The sequence below is a fragment of the Chrysoperla carnea genome, chromosome 1 (assembly GCF_905475395.1).
Source record: "Chrysoperla carnea chromosome 1, inChrCarn1.1, whole genome shotgun sequence".
Taxonomy (NCBI): domain Eukaryota; kingdom Metazoa; phylum Arthropoda; class Insecta; order Neuroptera; family Chrysopidae; genus Chrysoperla; species Chrysoperla carnea.
This window is the reverse complement of record NC_058337.1, coordinates 55,683,356-55,709,371: the sequence shown is the minus strand read 5'-3', so window position 1 is coordinate 55,709,371 and position 26,016 is coordinate 55,683,356. Positions and strand designations below refer to the sequence as shown.

The window sequence follows — 26,016 nt, the reverse complement described above, 5'->3', positions numbered from 1 at the left end:
TTTTGTTTAATGTTTTTTTTACGTATTATGTTTTTTAAAAACCAATATTTTGGAATAAAGACTAAATAAAAATGTCAACTGATTTAATCGTGCCTCATCAAGTTTTTTTTTTCATCAGTTACTCAAAAAGGGAACTGTTCATCAAAAATACATGTTATAATCTTAACGTAAGAAAGAATGACAATATCTGTCACCAATATTGGCTGTGTGATTGTTGTCGGATATTTTTTTTTTTTTTTTTGCATTTCAATTCAAAACAATCCTTTTAGAAATGATAATAATCCTTTCTAGTCGTGAAACAAATCAAAATCAAAACTAATAAACTCCAATTATTGAAATTCATATACACATTTAAAATATTATTTGCAGAGTTAATCATGAGGGGTGGTAGAAATGCTACCGTTCATCACTATCACCAAAAATATCGCTGAAAAGTTTGTACAAACTAAAGCGACCACAAAATAACGTTGAAGCACAAATTGTTTATGCACAATGACTTCGTCCGCGAAGAAGTCGAAAATCGTTCTAATAGAATTTTTAATTGGTTTTTTATATTATTAATTTTGTTATAACAAATAAGTTATTATGTTAAAAAATTTGCAATGAGTTTCAATAAAATATGAAACACGTTTCCCATCAGTTCTTTTACGGAACGTGTATGCAAAATTTGAAGTAGATTGAACACGTTATCCCATTCAAACTTTGCTCCCGTTTTTTAATCCCTTTAGGGTAAAATTTCGAAAAATCCTTTCTTATCGGATGTCTATGTCATACTAAAAACATATCCAAGTTTTAAAGTCCCTGCAATCAGCGGCTTAAGCTGTACATTATTCCGTCAGTCAGTCTTTCAGGACAAAGCAATTTATATGTATAGAAGATCCTTAAGGGGAAAATCAAGAAGTTCCTTTAGGGAAAAAATCCTTAAGGGGAAAATGCGTGCGACTAAAAATTCAACGAAGCTATCGTCGAAATTTTAATACTTGCAGTTAAAATCGTTCTATATGCCTTTACGAACCAACATTTTTTCGATCATTATAAATTTAATTTAGATAGGTCTACCCAACATCTTGATGGGTTGTCTCTTTTTGTCTTATTTTGCCTTCAATGGAGAAAGAAGATATGAGAAGTGAAACGATATCATATTTCATAATACAATTTATTAAAATACAAGTACAGAAAAATATGATTTATGTTTGATGTATTGGATTATTTAGTAAAATACAGAGATTTGAAATTTTTAAACCCGTTTGTTTTTATATGATTGTGTATCCTTCTATTAAATTGGTGGTAAAGTTTTATTCTTCCCTTATAATAATATGTTTTGAATGATATATGAGACATTATTTTATTTATACTATTTTTTTCGAATGTTAACTAAAATTTTATTAGTTTAATCAACTGTTTAAATACAGTATTTTATTTATCCTTAAGCTTGTTATAGTTTTAACCCTACGATCACGGTAGCTTCAAAAACATTAAACGTTGAGTTGACCATACAGAGGGACCTCAAGTGGAATAATTATAAAAAGTATTTTTTTTTTTTTTTCATTATTTCCTGATTTGTAACCTCAAATTCTTTTCATCAAATATACTATCCTATTTTTAAAAGCTATTTTTGAGCTTCCCGTACTTGAAATATTTACAATATTTACAATTTAAATATTTGATCAGTTTTAAGCAAAAAAGTGCTCCTGTGAATTTTTCCCGACGTTTAGTTTTCGAAATAAGAATTCATGAAAAAGTAAAAATGCAATAATATTCTATTTAAAGAAAAATGTATTAATTTCAATCTCTGAGGGAATTCGCTTAGCAAACGCAGCTCTTGCGTTAAGAATTTTTGTAAGTCGCCGTTCATTTATTAACAGTAAATATTTTTGATATATAAAAACATGGTGAAGGAAAATTGAAATTCCAATGTGGCGGTTAACTTAGAAAATAAAAGTGCTCATAAATAGTGGTCAACAAAGTGTCTCATTTTAACCTGTTGCCCCAAAAATTTCATCAAGAAAGTCCCCAACCAAAAAATTACCGGAATGAAAGTTATTGAGTTCGAAAAGGGAACATACAATAGGAACTCTAAATTTAAACTAAATCCGTTAGGTCAACTCCATTTCCTAATGACAACAGTAATGAGAGCTCACAAAGTAATAAAGTTGCAGAATACCTCAAAAAATAAGTAAGTAGTAAATAGATCGAATCATCAAAAATTATTACTTATTTTCATCAAAATTCTATCATCCCCAATATGCCACCAGAAGTCCTTAATCGTAAAACTATCAGCATAAACAATGTTAGTATAAAACAGACGAGTTTTTTGTTATCCTTGAGTTTAGCTTCGACTTTTCCGCTTACTTAAGTTCACAAATTCACAAAGAATTTTAGTAATCATTACGTTATATAAATTGAAACCAATTATTCTGTTAAAGAATTTTTTTTTGTCATTGAATAAAACAAATTTAATGAATATAATAAAAAGTGAAAATTTATTTCGTTACTACATAACTAGATAGTAAATTTTTTAACCTATAAGTACTAAATAATAGCCGTCTAGTCACTCAACCGATTATATTATGAAGGCAGTATGAATAGAGAGTACATGTCTACTAGATCATTTTCAAGTGGTCTGGTATTTACTGCTACTAAAATAATAAAAAAAGAGTATATACGACGGAAATGATTGGTCATTTTCATGGATTTATGTGAATTTAAGAACAAAGAAGAGATTGTCGCATATAAATTGACCAAATACACATTTTAGATGAAGACAAAATACATTGATTTTTCATGTCTCTATTATAGAAACTGTCCTGTAGTCTATTCTAGGTAGAATGGTATAAAATAGCGTTGATTAAATCTTTTTATTTGTGTTCCGGTTCTTATAAATGAAATCGAAAGTCATTGCACTTATATTTTTACAAGTTTTTTTTAAAAATTAGTTACCCTGAATTGATTGAAGCCCTCTTTCATTTTTTTCTTAGATAACAATTTAATAAAGAAAATCGCAGAAATAAAATAGAGTAAAAGTAGCAATTTTCATATAATGATACATCCCGAATCATCAAACTCATACACCCTCGGAAGTTAACCAAAGTCATAGAATATCGGTGCATATGACTTGACTAGCAGTAGTTTTCAGTATTGCGTGCGAATGTCTTCAAAATATTCGTATCAAAATTTTGGCAAAGATCTTCCATAATAGCCATTATTATTATGAAAGTTTCTTTTCATAGTCCTAATATAGGAGCTATTTATAGTCCACGTTGACACTTTTATTAATTATTTTCTCTGAGGTTTATTATTTGGTTTTTTTGTTAACTTGAGAATCTCTTTTCAGACCAGATTTTCCTATTACGATCAATATTTATAGTAATTAATTAACAAGTGAAAACAAACAATTGACTGAGTTAATTGTTGAAATACCATGTATACATATATAACTGATATAGCCATAAAATACATACTATACGATTTGCCCATAATTTGCGCTCTCACGGGTAAACAGTGATGTTTACGAAAAAATGTTTCAAACAAAAGTTGTTTATTTTTTTATAAGAAACATTTTTTACAGAAAAACTTTTGTTCTGTCTCTAACGGTTTACAAGATGGGTCCTACGGACCCAAGACCCAATTGCCCTATGTAGCTCATTTACGAACATCACCTCACTTTTTACGTCCTCCTAAAACAATCCCATCTTGATATTCGTTATTTGAACTGACAAAAAACGACAAATTCACTAATATCGGACTGAAATGTTTTCAAAACACCAGTGCCATGGTGTACCGGCTTTACTAATGCCAACCTTATAAAAAAAACACTTTGACTTATTACAACTACTTATAAAGAACTTCACTACTGAATACGGGGATACTTTTAAACAAAAGTGTATCTTGTTTAAGTGGATTTACATTTATTGAGTGTGAGATAATATCTTAAATGTTTGTAACAACCTAACCACAAAAAATAACCAACCATAACATCATTATTTAAGATCAAAATAAAATTATAGAATCATTTTTATAGGGAAATAATTTTTAATTGCATAATTAAAATTAATTTTGTGTTTTTGGGTATTAAAAAAAAGTCATATTAAAAAATACCTATATAATTCCAATATAAGCTTTTTATTATGGAAGTGTTTATTCACATGATAGCCCGATAATAATTATGTTTAATATTACCACGTTAAATTTGTATGTATATTATAACTAAGCTTTCATGTTATAGAGAAAGTTTTAATCATCACTTTTACTTCTGTATCCAATACATAAAGTATTTGATCCGGCCGTTTTTGTTGCGGCTACTACTCCTAAATGCATTTTTATACCATGTATATGAAATATATCAAGGTAAACTAAGTTTAGAAAAAGTTTAAAATCACCTAATTAGTCCATTTCCGGTTGTCTGGCTGTCTGTCGTCCGTCTATAATCACGATAACTCAAAAACGAAAAAAAAAATATCAAGTTGAAATTTTTACTGCGTGCTCATGAATATGTGACTATCTAAAAGTGGATATCTTTCTTTGCTTACGTGTCGTCAAAAAACAAACGATTGCGTCGTCAACACTGTCTATACATGGTATTTCAATAATTAACTCAGTCAATTGTTTGTTTTCACCCGTTTTTATCTTAGTCACAGTTGAGTCCTCAGATAATGGCTGTAAAGTATGTAAGAGCGGAAAAGTTTTTGCTTAAGATACATTTTTCGTATTTGGATATTACATTTGACATTCATAATCAATACAAACAAAAATGATATCGTGCCAATAATAATTTTTTTACTTCAGCCTGTAAACATTGATCCATCTACATAATTCCAATATAAGCTTTTTATTATATTCACTTTTTTTTAAATGGTTAACTTTTCAATTTTGTATTTAATTACTTTTTTTTGTAATTGATAATTTAAAAAGAAATAACACGTTCATTCGGGGTTTTTCTACATATGTTTTATATTGTATCGTATACCGTCGGATGTAATCGAACTATTAAAATACAAATAAAATTATTTTACTTTCCTCTTTCTATGTATCATATATACTATTGTGTCTATATTTACTCTAAATTTAATTTTCGGAATATGTAGTTGATATTAAAAAGGTAATTCAATGAGAACCAAAAAAACAAATTTTTTTAATTTTTTTATTTATTCGTTGATCTTTTAAGTTTACGCCAAAAGATATTTTGATACTTAAAAAGGGGTCTTATTTAGTATCTTCATTTTGTAATTCCAATTATTCTGAAAAAATCCTATATTATCAATAAACGGATAGACGATCTATCATATGATCAAATTGTATTTTTTCATTTTTAATTCAATTTTTAATTCACAGCCATAAACAGCACACATTGAGGCCAATTGTGAGGCCTTCTCGCTGATAATTTTACTTCCTCAATTTTTTTGAGAGCAATATAACACTATGCACTACACTAGTCCCTCACAACGTTGTGACGCTGGAAATCAAACTCGCTACCCCAGACAAACTGGGAAAATTAGAATTCGCTTGATTTTTGTTTGTTTAATTGCGGCTACATTTCGAACAATAAGATTGCCAAAAAAACTTATACACATTTCTTTTATCGATATTGTCAAAATTTTTTTAATGAAATCACAGTTGAATTTATATGAATTATATGAATTGATTTCAATTAAAACAAAATTTTGTAATCAAATACAAAAATGAAATGCATACAGGTGGTTAAGTATAAATGTTATATAAAACTACTAACCATAAATTATTGATTTTCACTGCATATGGAAATGTATCAGTAAAAAATGATACAATGATGAGTCCCATAGGTAAAATTCCAGTATTTAAAACGTAAATTCTTTTAAAATTCCACTATTTTCTAGCATTTCGAAAAAATACCACACTTTTTATTACTTTTTGTTTTTGTTTACTTTTAGTCATGTATACGATATTTATTTATATCATGGTCTCTCGATTATAATTGATGATTTTTAATATGATACATACAGCGTAAACTAAATATTGATAAATATCTTGTCTAGTAATCTTAATTAAAGAGAATTGAAAAAAATACATTCGAACCAGGACTCGAACCCGGACTTCATGGATTCATGTCAAGCGCCCTAGCAATTAGGTAGGATGCTTGACATAAAACCACCCTTTTTGTTTTTGTATTATTTTTGTGCTACTACTTTGTATACAATAAATGTCAACAATCATTCGTTGAAATGATAACATTTATATTCGAAACAAATAGCGTACACTAAACAAGTCCAAATCTGTTAGATCTTGGCCAACTACGATTAGTGTAAGTGTTTTTCTTTGGATTATAAATGAGTAATGGGCAAGATCTTCTTTCTTATTTTTTTAATCGTAAACGCTGAAATCGTTACATACATATTGATTATATTTCAACTTTGATGGGACCCAGTATACCATTTCAACAATAATTTTTGTATTTGTAAGGAATTAACCATGATAAATTATTTGTGTTCCTGTAAATTTGATTTAAATGAAGTAGTAGGGCTGTTTAATATGAATAACTTGGTATAACTTAATGTCCTTATGATACGATTCAAAATAATTAAAAGTTGGGGGAAGCCTATAAAAAATGCTGACTTTCTTCGAAATGTAATCAATTAAGAGCGTCAATTAAATCGAACAACTAGCCTCGTTTTGGCCTTCAATAAAATTTAATGCATAGTTTTTTTTTTTCAATTTTTATTTTTTTAATTACGAAAGTAAGTTCAAATAGTAACAATACCTAAATATTTGTATACATGTTAAAAAGCTAAAAATATTTCGAAAAAAAATTCGTCAAAGTCTCTCAAAACTCTGAATACTGGAATACGATCTTGGCTTTGATGTACAGCAGTAGTGTTGATCTTACAGGTTTTGCAAGGTCAAAGCCAAGACTGATTTTGCTCATCACTATTACAAAGAATGAACATTTGATGATAATCATGGCTCGAATTGAAAAGACGCTAATCTAAATTATACAGTCGAATAAACAGTGGTACCGAATGTTATTTACTGGTGCCATAATCATACTTGACTAATTTTTTTTATAGAATATTTAAATAATATATAATTTTTTTAGCTGAATTTTAACTAAATATAATAGTTATGTTATATAACCATATTTTATTATAAATAATTGTAAAATACCGCAATGCAGATTATAATACAATAGAAATAATAATAATAATAATATACAGACTACACTATAGTGTACAATGTACAGAGGTGTACTAAGTTTATATTTTAAAACCGTTGTATTCATTCATATATAATAACTACAATATCATTATATATACTACCTACCTTTAAACAAACAAACAATATGTTAATTTTCAAAATGGTGTGGTATATTGCTGCTATGGCAATCTACTGCAATATTTATGTATATACTATATATATATATATATATAAATATATTGTATGTGTATAAACCACAATCATATATAAAGTTATTATTGTATACTATGTATAAATACGTCTATTACATATATTTGTTTAAATATATAAAAACTTAGAGTATGAATTGAAATTTTAAATTTAAAATTTATTTGGAGAATTTTAGATCCGTAGCGTATTGATAAATCTGATTGCCATAAGAAGAATATTGAATCAAATTTTTGTTTACAGTTATTTTCATATAAACCTTTGAGATTCTATCGGTTTTATATATGAGAATTATATCAGTGAGGGTCATAGGAAAAGAAATGCAAAACATCAAATTTCGTAGTTAATATTGAGCAAATCTTTGAACATATGTCAAATTGTTCAATAACGAGCTATGCAAGTATAGTCTTTATAGCACTATTAATTTTGTGATAGGTACTTCATTTTGGTTCATCTAATAAAATTTGTCTTAAATTATACAGCTCTTGTTGAACCAGTTTCTGTTATTGGTTTTGAATATATCAGTTTGAATATACGAGTTTCGCTCCCTGCAAATACCTGCAGAAATCGTAGGATTTTTAAACGCTTAATAATGCAAAAGATAGTTTAAATATTTTAAAGTCCACGAAAAAAAGAGAATACGAGTAGTGATACTAATATTTAGCTGGTATTTATCAATATTACAACATTTTAGTTTTTGACAGGTATTTTATAAAAATTTATTCTTGAGAAATACTAAAAAAAATTAATTAAAGCCATCTTTTTAAAGTATACACTTTCATTGAATTAAAATAAACAATTATTCTCTGATTCATCTGTTTTTATGATATTATAAAATGAGTTTGAGAAATTCAAGTCTAAAAAACATGAACATTTGAATAATCATTTTATATTTTTCATTATTGTATTTAATTGAGATCTTTGAATGGCCCAACTCATACTTTTATTTATACTCATAAGTAGATGGATGTAAATAAGCCTATAGTGTTTTCTTTCTACTTGTAAATTCGGTAAAAGCTTGACTTTATAAACTCCTTTTATTTAGTTTCAGTTTTTAAACATACATATAATATTAATTTAATTTCCTTGCGCTTCCACCACTTTTTTTTTTTTATGCAACTTGTCAGCAAATTCTTTAGTTCTTCGTCACATTGCAAGTTAAAAAAAAACTTGAAAACGTTCTTTAGTTTTTTAGCTCATTTCTCTTTCTTCAATGATCGCTTTTTTCAAAGCAATGGAATGCAAAACAAAAATAAATTCTTCCTTCAAAATTATTTACGCAAACTTTTAAATGGGGAAGTTAAATTTTGGCACTTTGCATAAAGCAACTCAGTGTAAGCATTTTTTTAAACTCGGCTTTCTTTCGATAGCCTTAAAAAAGTCCCACGAATAAAGAAAAATAAAATAGCAACTATTTATTGACTCTAAAGTTATGCTTTTAATTGACTAACTGTAATTTGTAATTGTTTTTGCCTAACCCGTGTTTTAGGCTAACTTGTATCTGTAAATAACTTCATCAGGTCGACAAAAAAAGATACAGACTGATACAAAACATTTTTCATTGCAAAATAAAATTTCCAAGATGTATACACAAATATTGTTTTGATTGCAAACTCATAAATTTTTTAATATTGATTCATCCTGTATTCCAAATATAGATTCCATTTGTTTCTGATAGATTGGCATATTCTATATACAATATACAATACATATAATAGTCGTTGTCAGACAAACAGACGGACAGACAGACAGACAGACAAAGCTCACTTGTATTGATATAGGTATGCACAATATAATATACAGTACAGCACATATATATACAGTTTGAAATGTTAACGCATTAAATCAGCTTTGTTATGTAATCAATAGAGGCTTTATTATGGATTTAGAATCCTTATTTTTAATTGTGTGCAAATATAACTAACTAATAATTATATGAATTATAATTATTTATTATTTGTGATATTTTATTTTATATAATAAACTCTATAAATATACTTTTAACATAAATATACCTCTACCTACTTCATGCAAATGACTCCAATCTAAATGATTAGTTTACGTATATTAAAATTTGTTTTATTTTTGTTTTAATTTCCTTGTATTTGTTTTACTTATAAAGTATATGTCAAAAATTAACGTATTTCTAGACTCAATATTATCACCTGTTTTCATCTTTTATCAAAAATTCATATCGATTTTGTGTACGGTGAATGAGAAATGAACAATCAATATCTTCTTCTCATTTTTCTTGTCATTGCACCCTTCGAAGGTTGGCGATCCAACTGTCAATAGTTGATCGTGACACAGCTGCTTTGAAAATTTCGGATGATGTTTTACTGAACCATCGACGTAGGTCTTGGACCAGGAATTCTACCTTCTCCCTATGGAACTTTTCCCCTGAATCTTTCCCTCGATGATCAACCGAAGTATTTCATATCCATCTCGTCTCAGTATATGTTCAATACCTATAACTTAGTAAACAATATCAGCGTTTTTTTATAGGAGAACGTTTTTTGCTGAAAACACTGACACTGATAGTTAACTTCTCATAAACCATAAAGCAAGTCGATAATTGATACGAAAAAAGTATAAACGGATGAATATATGATAAATAAAATTATTTGTATTGATTTCAATTTCGGAATATGAATTCTACTAATAGGTGTGTTCTATATCCATGAAATCGGACCAGTAAAAACCAGTAAAGTCCAGAATAAATTCAACATGTGAAGTCGGAAAATAATGTGAAGTATAAAATCTTGTTATATTCGAGAAAAGAATTTCTTTTTGATACTCACATGGTTGTGCAAGGCGAATACAGTTTTTTGCTTTCCCGATAATTTTAGAGTTATCGTTTGCCTTTTTGTCTATTCTAAAACTTCATCCATCCTATGTTATCTATCCATGATTTTAACGACAGATAATTTGTCAAAATCTATTCCAAAATAGAACAACTGAAAGGTCACAAACACACACATACGAAATGTATATCCAATCCTGGATTGAAAACTAAATGATTATTTTAAAAATTAGAAATTATTTTGTAATGAATATGGTTCATTTAGTGTGACACAGGAAACTAAAATTTCACATAGCCTCCACCATATTTTATTATATTTGATTTATTCCATCATACCGCTACTTCGAAGCGTATTGAATGCATAGGTTGTAGCGTATTTGATTAAAAATGAAATAAGTTGATTTTATTGCAGTTTATTGCAGTTGTGCAGTCCGCCACCAAATTAGCAAAGAGTAACATTCACTAGCTAATTCTTACTGATGATGACTACTTGGTAGTCGAAAATACGTATTTTAAAAATACAAAAAACTGATCTAGAAAATTGGGGCAAAAATCGAAATTTATTTCGACATATCCTAGAGTTCTCATTTATTATCTTCGATAATATTTATACTAAATTTGTAGTTCATTGAAAATATTAAGAAGTAATGAAAAATGATATAGTTATAGCATGTATATGAAACTGACTGATAAACAAAAATAATAAACATATATTTATAACTATAACACACATATACAGCATTTTTACATACCTACATTTTTATCAAGAAAGTATATTTTATTTAAAAATTGTATTATTTACATATTTTTATGGTTTTTTTAACCTTGTGTTTTGAAAAATACCGCCATCAAACTGTAGTTGTTTATTTAGATGTTTACTTACATAAATTCTTCTTTTTTTTTTTTTTTTGTTAAATATAAGAAAGTACTTTTTTAAATTTGTTTAGAATGATAAAAAAAATGTTATACATTTTTTTTTACTGATAAAGTTGTTACCTCTGTTCAGTATAAGGAGGATGATGTTTCATTTATTTACTGTAGCATGTATTATAAACAAATTAGAGCAAATAAGAAAAGTCTTCTGTATGCAAATCTGCTTACCTCAAATTTATTTATAAAGATCAAAACCTTTGAATTTCTATATTGATAATTTCTCTACACTTCTATAACAAAGATACAAGTTGAAATTTTGAAGATCTTTTTGACAAACCTTTTCTGTTTTTTCAACAGAATTTATTCACTGTTGCAAATTGTTTTATGATTTAGAACAAAACTTTTATGAGGTAATTGTGACAAAAACATTTTATACAAACGTAGTATTTACCTAACGTTTTTTTAAAAATGGATGGATGATAGTATCCCAAAGATTGAGTTGCAAATGCAAAATATTTCAAAATATTATGTAGTTATAACCCAATAAGTCCCAGACCAGTCAAGCTACTATCGTTTGTTGGAAAATGCAAGCGGGATATTGATATTTATTCTTCACGAAATAGAAAATATTCATGAAATTTAAATTTGGTTCAATTTTTTTTTTCTGCAACTTTATTGGCTGGACAATTTAACTAAACCATTATTTTAGTAATTAATTACTTTTTTAATTAATTAAAATTAATTAATAAAAGTACAAATTCAGTGAGAAAAATTCAAAATTTCGGGAAATTCAAATTTTTAAACGGACGTGACATCATAGTACTGGCTTGTTAAATTTGTTGACATACTGTATGGCATTAATTACTTACATTTGGTATGATATTACATTAATTTCTATTATTCTACGGCTTTTTATTAGAAAACTTAATAATAACAAGTGTAATTTCTATGTTGTAAATTCATTTTTTTAAGTGTAAATTATACATTGAACTGTCACCAATTGACAAATCACGTACTTACACGTCATTAACAGAAAGCGCCAAAAAACTGCGTTTAAATATCTTAAAATTATGATGCATTTTAAATATTTTTTACGCTTAATTACAGCATTTTTAAGCAGTATTTATATTTTTTACTATGTTATAACATGAATATTCCCTATTACTGATGGCAAGCGATCTTTTTACAAATTACACTAAATTTCCGTTTGATTAGTGTATTGAATCTCAATTTTTTTATTCCACTCTTTGATAAATAGTTCTTACAAAATTTCTTACTGCTACAAACTTGATAAGACTTTTATTATCCTTATAAACATTAAATTTCACATACAAAGTATAAATCACTATAATCATTCTTAAAATTTTATGTAACTTGTATGGAATTTTCCTAAGAATATACTCGATTGAATACATTGATGATACTCAAATATTATAGATCACAATAATATCATTTAATATTAATTAATTAATTAATGAAGAAAATAGAGATAGCCAGATATATCCGTACCTATATATAAAGAGCCTAAATGGAAATCCCTATGTTGACGTTAGTTATTAACTCAGCAACGTCCGTATAATATTACAAAATACATACAATGTGTCTGATTATAGACCAATTCCTCCACCTCCCCCCCCCTCATTTACCTACCTCATTCAACACAAAACCTTGTTGTCGTTAGTATAATAATAAGCTTTTGTTATGGGAGAACGAGTACAGTCTGTTTTAATAAACCTACACAGAGGTCAGTCATAGCTTCCGCCTCTGTGACATGGAGATGGACATTGTTGATTATATTAAACTTGAATTATTTATCAAAATAACAAGCAAGGTATGCTGAAGATCCCCAAAACTAGTATAGTGTGTGTGGTTTTACATGGAGCTTTTAAAGTAATGCTTCATCTATCTTCTAATGTCCGTTCATAGGATGTTTAGAAGGAAACATGCACATACACATTGTAATTGAAAGCAACTCAGGAACATAGATGAATATCCAGATACTTTAAAGTGTGTTGTTCCTTCTTGTGTTGTTTATAGCTTTGTTGTCTTGCTTTATTAGCTTTGCCTCATTTAATTATCATATGTATTGTAGCTTTACATGTAGCCCAAGCAGTATATATGGGCTAGCTTTAATGTATGCATTCAAATTATATATACTTGTGTCTTTTCGGGGTAAATCCTTATATATACCTTTTTAGGTTAATACTATGTTAGAAAATTAATAATTATTTTCATTATATTCCTGTGTATGTTGAAGATTCATGGCAGTCTTGTTTGTTGTTATTTTAATTGAAAAATTATAAATTGAATTTTACCATTCGCATATGGATGATTCCAAATTTTCTAATTAAATTCCATCTTTCCAGATTTTACACACAAAAAATATGTGCTGAATATTTCATCATTTAATGCGAATTAATAATTTCCCCAATTCCAGCGGAAACTAGAAAATAGACAACCAAACTGTTGTATTTTTTTGCAGAAAGGCAGGCATGAAATATTTCGCCACCTATTACTGTCATATAAACTTTTACGCATGTAAGAGACGTATCTTAATTTTTCCAAGATCGACTAGAAACGTGGTATATTCAACACGAAACGTATGCGGAAAATAACGCAAAATTAGAGCGGAGAAAATTTCCTACAGTTCATGTAGTAACCATTTTTTCATAAATTCAATGCAAAATGTGGTGCTGTGGTTATGCTGGTTATGCTGAATAACTCGTTTAAACAAGCTAATACTCTCTAACATAACTCTCAATAGTGATGGTTCCTTTATTATAATAAAAGTTAATTTTTCGTTAAAGATTTTATCGATACCGCTCATAAGGTATCAAATCTTTATCGCCTAATTCGTAATAGAACATAAATAAAAAATTAAAAAAGTATAACTGTTAAAAAATTGTCTGCCAGTAGAACTCAATAGAATAGTTAGTTTATGTTGATTGAGCCATGGTGTCTAATGAAAGAAACTGTTTTATTTGGAAAAATCTACTTACTGATAGTGAAGTAGTGTTGTTAAGGAAAAAATATTAAAACCACATAAAAAAAATGCGCCGCTTACTCTACCCCTCAAGTTGGTGTGGAAACGAGTTATAGTCCGCAAAAACACGTGTTAAGTAACTTTTTCGGCGTTCGTATGCCAAAACTATTGATTTTACCAAAAAAATTATGAGGTCATAAATAGTACGAAATTTTTTATTGTTTAATTGTATACAGATAAATTACACATAAAACGACTCAGAAAGGAGATTTTTTGAAAAGCTGCTTTTCGACATCATTTTTCCACAAAGTGGAAAATCGAAAATAACACTTCAAAATCTATAAAATAATCCATTTTCAAAACTTCCGGAAAACTTTCCAGGCAAAACTACCAGATGACTATACATAGAAAACATATGAAATGTTTGCCATCTACATTGACAAAATAGGACTTTCCGTTAATAACATTAATAAAGCAGAAATGCGAAAAACGCTAATAATTTAAAAAAACCTGACTGAAAATGAAACTGATTTTGTAAGACATTCGGAACTTATAATAATAATTAAATTTTTCGACAAAACATAAGCCAAAAATAGCTTTGGGCTTGAACAATAATAGCCTAGGGACCATCACTCGCTAATAATAGAAAAAAATTAGTAAAGTATTTTTAATTTATAAATTACTGTCTTAATCGATCGGTAAGGTGTCCAAATTTTTGTTTTATATAATAATTTGTTTCTTTAACTATAACATATTAAACATTTGACTATAACATCATTAACTAATAATTAATTTTTTTCTATTACTGGCCAGTGATGATCCTTAAGCTATTATTCTTTAAGCTATTTTTGGCTTGGGTTTTTTCAAAAATTTTAAGCAAAGACTAATCGTTTTCTGCGAAAGAAAGATCAAAAATATATGTGTATAATATTTTTCTAAAGAAAACCCAGCTTTTTTAACAGAAAAATAATTAACATTCAGTTTATTATACCACGTTACGTATCTGATATTCTGCTTGCGGTAAAATGAAAATTTGAGAAAGGAGGTTCAGAAATCATAGGAAACGACGAAAGCCACAATTTTTAAATATCAAAACTACTTTGTCAAAAATCTATAATTTGTCAGTTTATTTTTCAACGAGTCTCTACTAAACCAATATTACTTGATACAAGAAGTATAATCGACACAAAATAGATATAAATAAATTATTCGCCTAAAAATTCCCAAAAAGTACTAAATAATAGTAATAATAGCCACACTTATCTACTAGTTTATTTTGTGTTGTACGTTATATATATATACATTGTATGCATGTACCCAAGGGAAAGCTATGGTGGCATTTCCAGTGCAGGTATTGATCCCGAGACATCCCCTTGCTTGCGCCGACCGTCTGTTAGTCTGCCTGTCTGTCCGTCGAACAAGCACATCGACGAAGCCATGTTGTTGCATTAAACTAAATATATATATAGCTCCGACTAGAGTAGTAGCAATTACAGTGAGCTATATACTCTTCGGGATATCTCTGTCGTTGTTTTGTATTGTGTATGTTGTATAGAGAAATACTGTCAGGTGTATGGGAGGACGATTGAGAGCGGGGTGCGGTAAAACACACATTTATATACACACACATATATATACATCTACATAAACAGACAAAACATATATAGAGATACCAAACAAAGAGAATACGGGGGAGGCGGGTTCATATCATGTGATCATCATGAAACCTTCTTTAAAATTTTCCCCCTATTTGGGAAAACACTATGTATGTTTGTTGTATACCTAAAATATAATATACAAAATAACAATATGGTGGATTTTCCCTACATGTTGTTGGTGTATGAAAATGTGAAAATCTTTTGTGCCTTTTGTTCGTTGTATTTGGAAAAAAAAATTATTTTTCTATAAACTTGAGAATAAAGCATTTACAAAGAGTTTTTTAAATCATGAAGGTGGATATTAAAACGATTTTCAATTTACCACTTTCAGTGTTATAAATATATATTGGAAGTTGGCAAGTTTCTTCGTCAACTCAACTTAAAATTATAATTGCATTGTTAACTCCCTGTGTATGTCTGCATGTACGCCTTTAGTCCTATTGCTAACTTTGAAATCTGAGACTCTGTTGTCTATAGGTTTTTGCAGGAGGCTATTCCCCTTTTATACGAACTTTAGAAGTCAAGCCATCCTACAATCAGAAATACATCTAGAAAATGGTTGTACAAAAATTTCGGCTCAATTAAAAGAACATTTTTCGAAATAAATTTATCTATGATCAATATTTGTCTATAATGAATATTCAAGAATTGAAACACTGCATTAAAATTATACAAAACATTCTCTTTTGATTTCTTGGCTAATCGAAATTGGGTCATTTTCTTTTACCATTTTTCACACAAAAGTTCCTTTTTTCAGTATTGTTATGGTGTTAAGAATAAAAAAACTTGTTACCGTTTCTGAAGTCTTTTAATAAAATTCAAAACGGAAAATATTTAAAATCTGAATAGAAAAACGAATTTCATAATAACATATATACGATAAATACCTTTAAAGAAACTACATTACCGTCGAAATGCAGTATGGTTTTTATGAAATGTTTAAAAAAACAATGACGAAAGAGTATTCAAATATCATGGCATTTTCTATAAAACCAAAATAATAATTTTATTGATGATGTTGTTTAAAATAAACACTGTACATAGAACTCAAACCAATTCAAAATGGATACGACATAAGTTTTGTTTGCTAATACAATATTCGACAAAAAGTTTTCTGAAGCATTGACTATTATTCCTTCGAACATGAGTAAGTGTTAAGCACATACATTATTTTTTTACTCATGTATCATTTTACAATCATTAATAATTTCTGCTTCGATTATAAATTTTAAAAAACATGTTTTAAATTCTCATACGTATGAAAATGAACAAACATATTTTTTTAAATATATATATATAGAATAGGTCTATTGAAAATACAACGAATATTTTTTCTAAATATATTGATTGAAATTGTTCAATTTATTTTTCCAATAAATGTTTTGTTAATTATGTTTTTTAGCTTCCCCACGTAGGAGAATATGTATGGTAACCGGCACCAAGAATATGCGTAATATACTCTTTTTGAAATATTGGTGTTAGCGCTTGGCAATTATTAAGCAAAGTATACGCCCCCTCATTTTAAGCCATATTTTTCCCGAAATTAAACGAGGAGAAGTGGGGCTAAACCAATAACTCAATTTATGAGGTCTTAGTTATGTAATTAGTACAAATATATGCGAGGTAGATCGCTGTTGTAAAATCATGGGCTCATTTCAACAACTTTGAGGTGATTCCTAGGAAAAACCCACTATTTTCGTCACTTTTGCAGCTGCGCAAATCTGTAAAGCCTATCCAAATGTAGTAAAGGAGTTGAAATCGGTACATAGGCTTTTCTCGGCTTCGCAAAACTCTTTTGTATACCACAAAATCATGTTTTTAAGCAGTGTCGTTTTAAGATATTTCTAGTTTTTAACAAGAAATCGATTTCAATAAAGAATATTTAAGACTAGAAATCATTAAATGAGGGAGAAATATGACTTCAATGATGATCACAGGTTTTTTATACAAAATTTGAAAATAAAGGAAATATGATTTTGTTATACGCCGTCAGAAGATATTCTAAAACCTTCCAATGAACAATTTTTTGGGCTAAAACTCCACTTTAAAGATTGGACTGACTTGATTACCTAATTTATACCGATGAAATGAATAACATACGTATTTATTTAAAAAATATTAAACAGCTAAAAAGGGGATTTTTTGCCACCTGGGCATAATTTTCTAGGTTTTTTTGTGCTGAAAATGAAGTTTCTATGCCAACGACTGTATCTTGTTGTGCATAAACAACTCAATGGTTTGCATTGTAACCTTTAGTAAGGCTTGCAAGTTCAGTTATCTACCCTAGACATTTCATATTTAGTTTGTGAAATACATTCTGTATCTTGTTTCTTCTCGATGTATCTATACCTTGTTATTCGTTAGCAAACATGAAACTAAAGCTTGTAGATAGTATTTACCTAGTGTTACGTGTGCTTCAGGTAGTACACTTCAAATAGTTTATATGCTATTTAATAAGCTCTATCTTCTCAAGGGTAGTTGCTTTTCTAGTCTTTTGTATTAGGTAATATTTTTTGATTTTTATTATAACGAGAAAATGTGTCATTTAAAAATATTTATAAACTTACGCCAGTACGACTGCTTTGTTAAATGTGCAATATTTTCTTTTGCAAAACATTTTTTTAGATAACGAAGGCATTCGTCAATATCAGAATTTTATAAAAGCTTGTATCACAAAAATATTTTACTTAGATTTTTAATTCTGTAAAATAAATAATATTTCGATGTAAAACAGAGTTTTGCACACATCAATTTGGGAAAAAACTTTACCCAGTATAAAAAAGAAATATTGGTTTTTAACGTTAAAATAAATTAATTCGTTACACTTGATTCGATTCAAGTAAAACCCGTTTAGACACGTGGCTTTTTAACTTATATAAATTACATGAATTTTTTGAAACATTGTTTATTATTTATAAAACTCAAATTTGATGTCTTGATTTAAAAAAAAAAAAAAAAAAAAAAAAACTTTTAACACAAATAAAACCGACTTATAAAAATAACAATTCCAAAACAAATTAATATGCAGTAAAAAGTAAAAAAATAACGATAATATAGTGTAGTTAAAATTATTGTCAGTTTCGGAGTCTGTATCAGCCAAGGAAACAACTATATGACAGAACAGTTTGCTACATTTCCTAACTTCGCTGACACCGTCACCAAAAATAAAAATAATTGTAACTACATTATATTATCGTTATTTATTTTCTTTTTAGTGCATATTAATTTGTTTTCGTTAAAAGTTTTTTTTATTTTGTGATTTTTAGTGAATCTGAAGTACACTATCTAATTTGTCATTAAAACAAGAATTATTGAAATCGGTTGGCGGGATATTGAGTTGTTCGTCCATTTGTCGTACAAATACTTAATGCTTAATTGTCAGAGCTTGAAATGGGACCACACTGAAAGCACCAGCTTTTAAATAAAAAAATCATCATTAAAATCAGTTCACCCAGTCCAAAGTTCCGATGTAACATAATTTAAAAAAAAAGTTGAATTAAGAACTTCCTCCTTTTTTTATTTTTAAAATCGGTTAATAAAAATTGTGAAAAATTATATGATAAATGAAATACAATTTGCCTTTTTTATTGATACTCTGTATTTAAAACGATTTCGGATAAGGTTATTTGCGTAGCCAACGATCCATCTAATTGTTTGTATTTAAAATGTAACCATGTATATCACCCAACACGAATGAAGAAAGATATACGATTTAGTTGTTATATTGTGACTTTAAACACGGTTCCAATTTAGTGCATTTTACCCTAATGTAAATTTATCATACAGTTTTACTATTCTTATTTGTTGTTTGAAAAACAATTGTCTGTGAATTTAAATATTTTTAACGCAAATGCAAAAATTTCAGCGTACGACGAAAAATAATTTCACCGTTAATAATATCATAGTTATTGTCATTTTCATTTCGGCTCTGCATTAACCTTTTAAATACATTTTGCCGCGTTTATCAAAATAGGTTTCTTTCACCCTTTGTTTAATATCTTAGTTTGTGAGACGAATTTTTGCGTCTTGCTTACAAATGAACGTTCACTTTCATGAATGATCTGACTAATTGCTTAAGATGAAATTATTAAAGTGGTAGTACAGTTCGTAAGATAAAAATCGATTTTTCAAATGTCCCTGGGAGAATTTTCTCTTTTAATTATTTACCAAATTTTTTGTGCAGAAGAACTACCCACTAAAAATTATAAAACCAATTTTTTTTGCGTAGGTTATCCTAATCTAAGAATGTATGATATGAACATAAAATGCAGATAACTGACTCTCAATTCTAGAAATAAAAATAATCATAGAAAAGTATTAATAGTTTGGTAAATGAGTTTTAATATCTCAAAATTAAACCCCTTTGTAGCTCCACTGAATTCAAATTGAATGTATATATATATGTGTATATTGAACTTGTGTGCCCATTTTAAATGAACCACAGTCGCAGGAAGGGGTCTCAAATATATACTTCAGTATTCACACAATTTTCTATTGTTCCTGGTGTACTGACATACACACAGCTATAAAAACCTCGAACACGAATACAGACAGCATATACATTCATGAATGGTCATTTATATAACTTTATTAACTTTGTGACACACACGACCATGTGACAACGAAACGACCCCCCATGATGGTAGTGGGGTAAAGCAATGCTCGTATGTGTACATTATACGTATACATGAAATATGAACTATGAAGAAGAAAATTTATTAATTTTTTAGTTATACGATACATGTATTGAACGTGATTTTAGAATACAGCTGGGCAAAATGATACAATGTTTGAAATTTATTTTCGATTTTGCCCAGCTTTGAAAGCAAGACTCTTCATTGACAAAAAAGTTATTCAACATAATTTATTAAATTTAGTATAGTGTATTTTCGACGGTTCGAAAATCAAAAACTATTTTTAAAATAGCAACTTGAGACATGTCTCTAATAGCAATGGTATAGCAATACATCATTTGTATTTAATATCGCCATCACATCATGTCCTAACTGACTTGTCACAGGATGTTAAAAAAATTTTAGAGAATAAATAATTTCTTTTCTAACGGAAAGTGTCAACTTTCATTCCCCTGTGCTTAACGAAGTTGCCGCTGTCCGTCATCGTCGAGCAGAAAATAGTAAACACACAACGGGAGCAAGTAAAGAATGTCTCAGATCGCATGTTCATTGTCGCACGAGGAGAAAATTATTTTTAGAAAAAAAAAACCTCGTTAATATAGGCAATAATAACCAACTGCAATTTGTTCGGCTTTCATACTTTTAAAATTTTTTCATTCGTAAATTTTACCTTATATTTGGACATAAATTTCGCTAAGTTGGCAAGAGAATTTTACATTCAAATGGATTAATATTCCGTTTGAATTAATTTTTTATACAAAATTCGCAAAAATTGATTTATAGTTATTCTTATGTGACAACGGTGTATCTCTATTGCACAAATGCAAAATAACCTCACTACTAAATGTATATATCAAGGTGCGTCGTAGCCAAAAGTGTCTGGTCTGATATTAGTATACACATTTATATTTGGGCTTTTCTACATTGAATTGGAGTATTTGAATTTTGAATTTAGGAAAACGTCTTTTTAAAAATTGTTTTTTCTAATAATTATTTTTGTTCACAGGTATGGTTTAAAAATCGACGTGCAAAATGGCGTAAGCGTGAACGCAATGCAATGAATGCCGCTGCAGCAGCTGCCGAATTTAAAAATGGTTTTGGGACACAATTTAATGGTTTAATGCAGCCATTTGCCGATCCAGATTTATACTCATCATATTCATACAATCAATGGGCAAGTAAAGTTCCCAGTCCATTAGGTACAAAAAGTTTTCCATGGCCAGTGGTTCCACCAAATCATCACCAAAATCCTGCTGTAAATTGTTTCAATGCAGCAGCAACAAGTGTGGCGGCTGCGGCAAGTATGACATCAGCTGGTTCAATGTTAACTGGAACACCTGGTAGTGTTGTACCGGGTGTACAACCATGTCCATACACAACACCTACCAATCCATACAGCATGTACCATCATCGAACAACAACTGAACCATGTACGGCCATGACGTCAAGTATTGCATCATTAAGATTAAAGGCTAAACAACATTCATCAGGGTTTTCTTATTCCAGTGTGAGTCCAGTTAGTAGATCAGGATCAGTGGGTCTATCTGCGTGCCAATATGCTGGAACAACTGTGGGTCCAGAACGGCCTGGCTGAGATATCGAGTCCGCCTCCCATCACGATGCGGAGGCCAATGACGATCAATGTTTAGATCAAAGTGGTTAATATTCCTGGGGGATTTCATTCAATCGTAGCCAAGCTGTATCAACTACTCCAGTTTAATTCATGTTTTCTGTCTTCATTCGTGTCGATATGATGTTCGCAGTTTTTATATGAAAGACTTTTTTGGAAGACTGCGCAGTAAGATTTTATTTTATTTTCTTTATTTTTGTCAAATTTTTCTAAAACCTTGTGATAGTAATTGAAAGAATTTTTTTTTAATTCATCTTTAAATACAAAAACAAAAATATTTAGAATAATTCATTTCCGGACAATAAAAAATTATTTCCAAAAAGAGTTAAAAAATAAAAAATATAACCTATTTTTTACAAAAAAATTAATTAATTTAATTATTAGGACAACTTCTATTAGTAATGTCAAATAAAATGTATATAAAAAAATTACCCTATATTAGCGACTAAAACTTATTATACAAAAAATTCCAAGGACGTGGAAAACACTAGGAAATTTTTTGCATATGAGAAACATGTCTTGTAAATATTTATTTAACAAAATACCCGTGTTAATACTCAATTTAATGAATACAATCTGTCTGAAACACATACTGAGTGAAGTTCGCTGTATAGCTTATCCAATTTTGAGAAAAAGTAAGTGGACTTTTGCTAATATCATATACGTTGAATAAATGAGAATATATCCATCGAATTCGAATATGGTGAAAGTAAAGACTAACTTTTTATATGATTTTTAAATCGTGATTTCAGTTTTTGTCGATTGAATTTATCTGTTAACATGCCAAAAAGTGTTAGCTTTAGGTTGGTTATTTTCAGATTATTGAGTTAAAATGATCTCTGTCAAATCATCAGTGAGCTGATAAATGTTATGTATACTACATCGTAAACAATTTTTGGAAATGTGGTATGAAAGCCTTATTACATATAGTATTTATTTACAGTATGTTGTAAGGGTAATATTAAAGTGTTTTTTCCTTAGCCTTAGTCTAAAAAATATATATCGTTACGGCATTTAAGCTCACAAATATTGTCCAAACCTTTTTAATACGTGAAGTTAGAGCTTTTTGGTTTCTGCCATTGTCAAGACCTATCGTAGAACGGACGTGTGCCATTGGCAAGTGTTCACATTTTGGCAATATGCCAATAAATAACCGTCAAAGTGACATGCGATGTTGTTATATAATGAAAATGGTGGCACTTACCAATGACCGACTATTCCCTATGCTAATTTCATGTGTTAAAAAATTTTTGACAATAGTAGTTAGCATCCGTGGAACTGTGACTAGGATACATAGTAAATCGAAGATTCAAAAAAAGTGGGTTCAATTTTTTATTTTATTAGTATTAAGAACTGATTGAACTAGAATCTTCTTTGCATAAAGTAGAGAGTAGAATTTTCTACCACATGAGTAGAATAACACAATTTTTAAGTTTGTGGCGTAGCTCTTTTTCGCATAACATCGCGCCAAATGCATCTCAAATAGAGACATATGAGATATAACCAACTATGAAACAGATATCGCCACGCCAAGAACATTGCGATTTAAAGAATATCAAATTTATAAAAACTAGCTTTCTTATAGTTTTCAAATTGAATTGATTTTACAAAAAGAATACTGCCTCTATCAAAATTTTACAGTTCAAGATTATATCAACAAAATTTCCCCTTTATTATTAATTTATTAAATTTCTATTTCTAACAACATCATAGTTATTATTTCGTTTAAAATTTGAGACTATAAAGAAAGGCTCTCCATAAATTGAAGTATTCTCAAGAGTCCAATAGTAGTGCGAAGAAACTTCTTTTCAAATTGCCACAACTCTTTTATGCATGAGTCCCGAAATGTATTATATTTTAAATAACAAACGTAAAATCAAGATCGAACGCTTATTTTTTTTCGCCCTGTGGGAATAAGTTGTACATCAAATCAATATTAACACTTCTACAAACAAGAGACTTCATTTAATCTTTATTAGCGATCTAGATTTGGTATAAAAATTAATGATGACTTTATTTAGTTCAAGATTTTTTTTCTAATTTGTCAGTGCAATTTTTCTCACGTAATCTAAATATTTGCCCCTTTACATATCTACAGACATGCGCAATATATTTATTCTAAAATGAGAAAAAACTATTATTGAAAAAGACTGAAAATTTGTGAGCGAAGAAAAGGGATAGCAAAACGAGTACAAATTTCTGCGAGCATTATATTTTAGTTAATAAAATAAAAAATAATTTTTATCAACCAATAGGAATTTAAAATGATAAAAACGAAACTAACAACAGTTTTGAAATAAAAAAATATAAAATTTTGAAAATATAATTTTTTTATATTATTTTCTAAATTGAATTTATGTTATCACTAACACTGATAAGAATTTATTACTGCTTATTATTATTACTACTAAACACGTGATAAAAATACTTAAAATCAAAATGGCAGACCACTTTACAAATTTATTTTATTAAAATTTCCCAGTTAAAAAAATATTTTCAATTTTTTAAATATTTTCTCCCTGTATATAAATATAAATAAATAAAAATGTACTTATAGAAGCAATATTTAAAAAAAATTTATGTTTAGTTAAAATTTGTTTTAGTTAAATAGGCACTGAAAGTGGGTGAGTAAGCGATGTATAAGGAACAAATTTCATTTTATAACATCGAAAATTTCAGGTGTCAGCTAAGTTGCATGCTAACCAACTATTGCAAAAAAAATTGTGGTAAATATAAACTATAATTTATGAAAATCAATTTATTATTGAGGTTTTCGTCCTAATGTTTAACAAAAGTCCATTGTCAATATCTAAATTAAATAAATTATTAAAAGAAAAATCGAACAAAACTGTCTGCTTGCAATTCGAAAGTGATTATGCAGAAATAAGAGCCAAAACAATAGTTATTTTAACGCACACAAATTTTTACTTTAAATTTATCAAGTTATTTTTCCCGATTCTGGTTTATTTTTTTCCATTTTAAATCTGTATAATTTTTTTTCAAAAAGTTTGTAATATGTATTTCGAATTATTGCATACCGAAGCAAAAATTAATAAAAGTAAAATTTATTCAAGAATCTGTAATTGCAGGTATTTCTATGTCACAAAAAATGCACGGATTACATTTAGTAATATATATTATTCGTGCATTTTTTGTGACCTACTGCTTATACTAAAATTTCAAAGAATTTATGTAAAATCACTTTGAAGACCTTTTTCAAACATTTTAAAAGTAGAAAACAAAATTGAGGCCCGAAAACACGGGACTTAACTTTCAAAAATATAATTTTATTCATAAAATGAAATCAAATTTCAAAATAATTGGGAAAATAAATTCACCGAATTTTTATTAATTTGTTGGAATAGTAGAATGCGCATATTTATACTCTCACCTCCTTTCAGAACCCAATATCTAGGTAAATTATTAAAATTAAAAAACCAAAGAAAATAATTTTTTTAATGTAAATATATTTTTAAAACACGTGCAATCAATAATTACGACTAATTAGAAATTAATTTTTGATCTCACAGTACCGTACAAAAAATACGTATCCCAAAAAAAAATTTACACATATCCTTACACAATTTTTTTGTGGTAATTTCAAAATTTATTTTAAGTAAATGCTCAAACTATATTTTATTAATGTCTCGAAAATTTAGACAGCGCATTTAAAAAAAAAAAATAAAATAAAAAAAATATCAAAATTTGTGTAAAACTTTTAATGTAAAATAAATTCTTCCAATTTTTTTAAGGGTCAGGTTTGTATAATAAATTATATTAAAGTACTTGTTTTTGAATGAGAAATTTCGTTCGAAAATTCTTTTTTAATTAAGATAATTTGGAATGGCTAGAATTTGTTTTAAAATAAATTTTTTTTAATTTTCGAATAAATTTCTTTTAAAAACTGTACAAAATATACATTAAAATTAAGATTAATTTAAAATGCAAAAAAATAATATTTTAGGTTTATGAAATATATAAATATGAATATTGGAATTATTTAGTAATAAAAATATTGTAATAATTATTAAAAAAATAATTAATTCATAATTAAACTGTGC

The 26,016-nt window shown here is 28.2% G+C and overlaps 1 protein-coding gene across 1 annotated transcript in view; it reads left to right on the top strand.

Annotated features, from left to right (window-relative positions):
* The window catches only part of LOC123303098 (pituitary homeobox homolog Ptx1-like), an 80,516-nt gene extending 58,351 nt beyond the window's left edge, over positions 1-22,165 (top strand). The window contains exon 5 of the mRNA XM_044886200.1: positions 21,332-22,165. Coding sequence (XP_044742135.1) covers positions 21,332-21,919 — 588 coding nt within the window. The 3' untranslated portion in view covers positions 21,920-22,165. The remainder of the gene's footprint in view (positions 1-21,331) is intronic.
* The last annotated feature ends 3,851 nt before the right edge of the window (positions 22,166-26,016 follow it).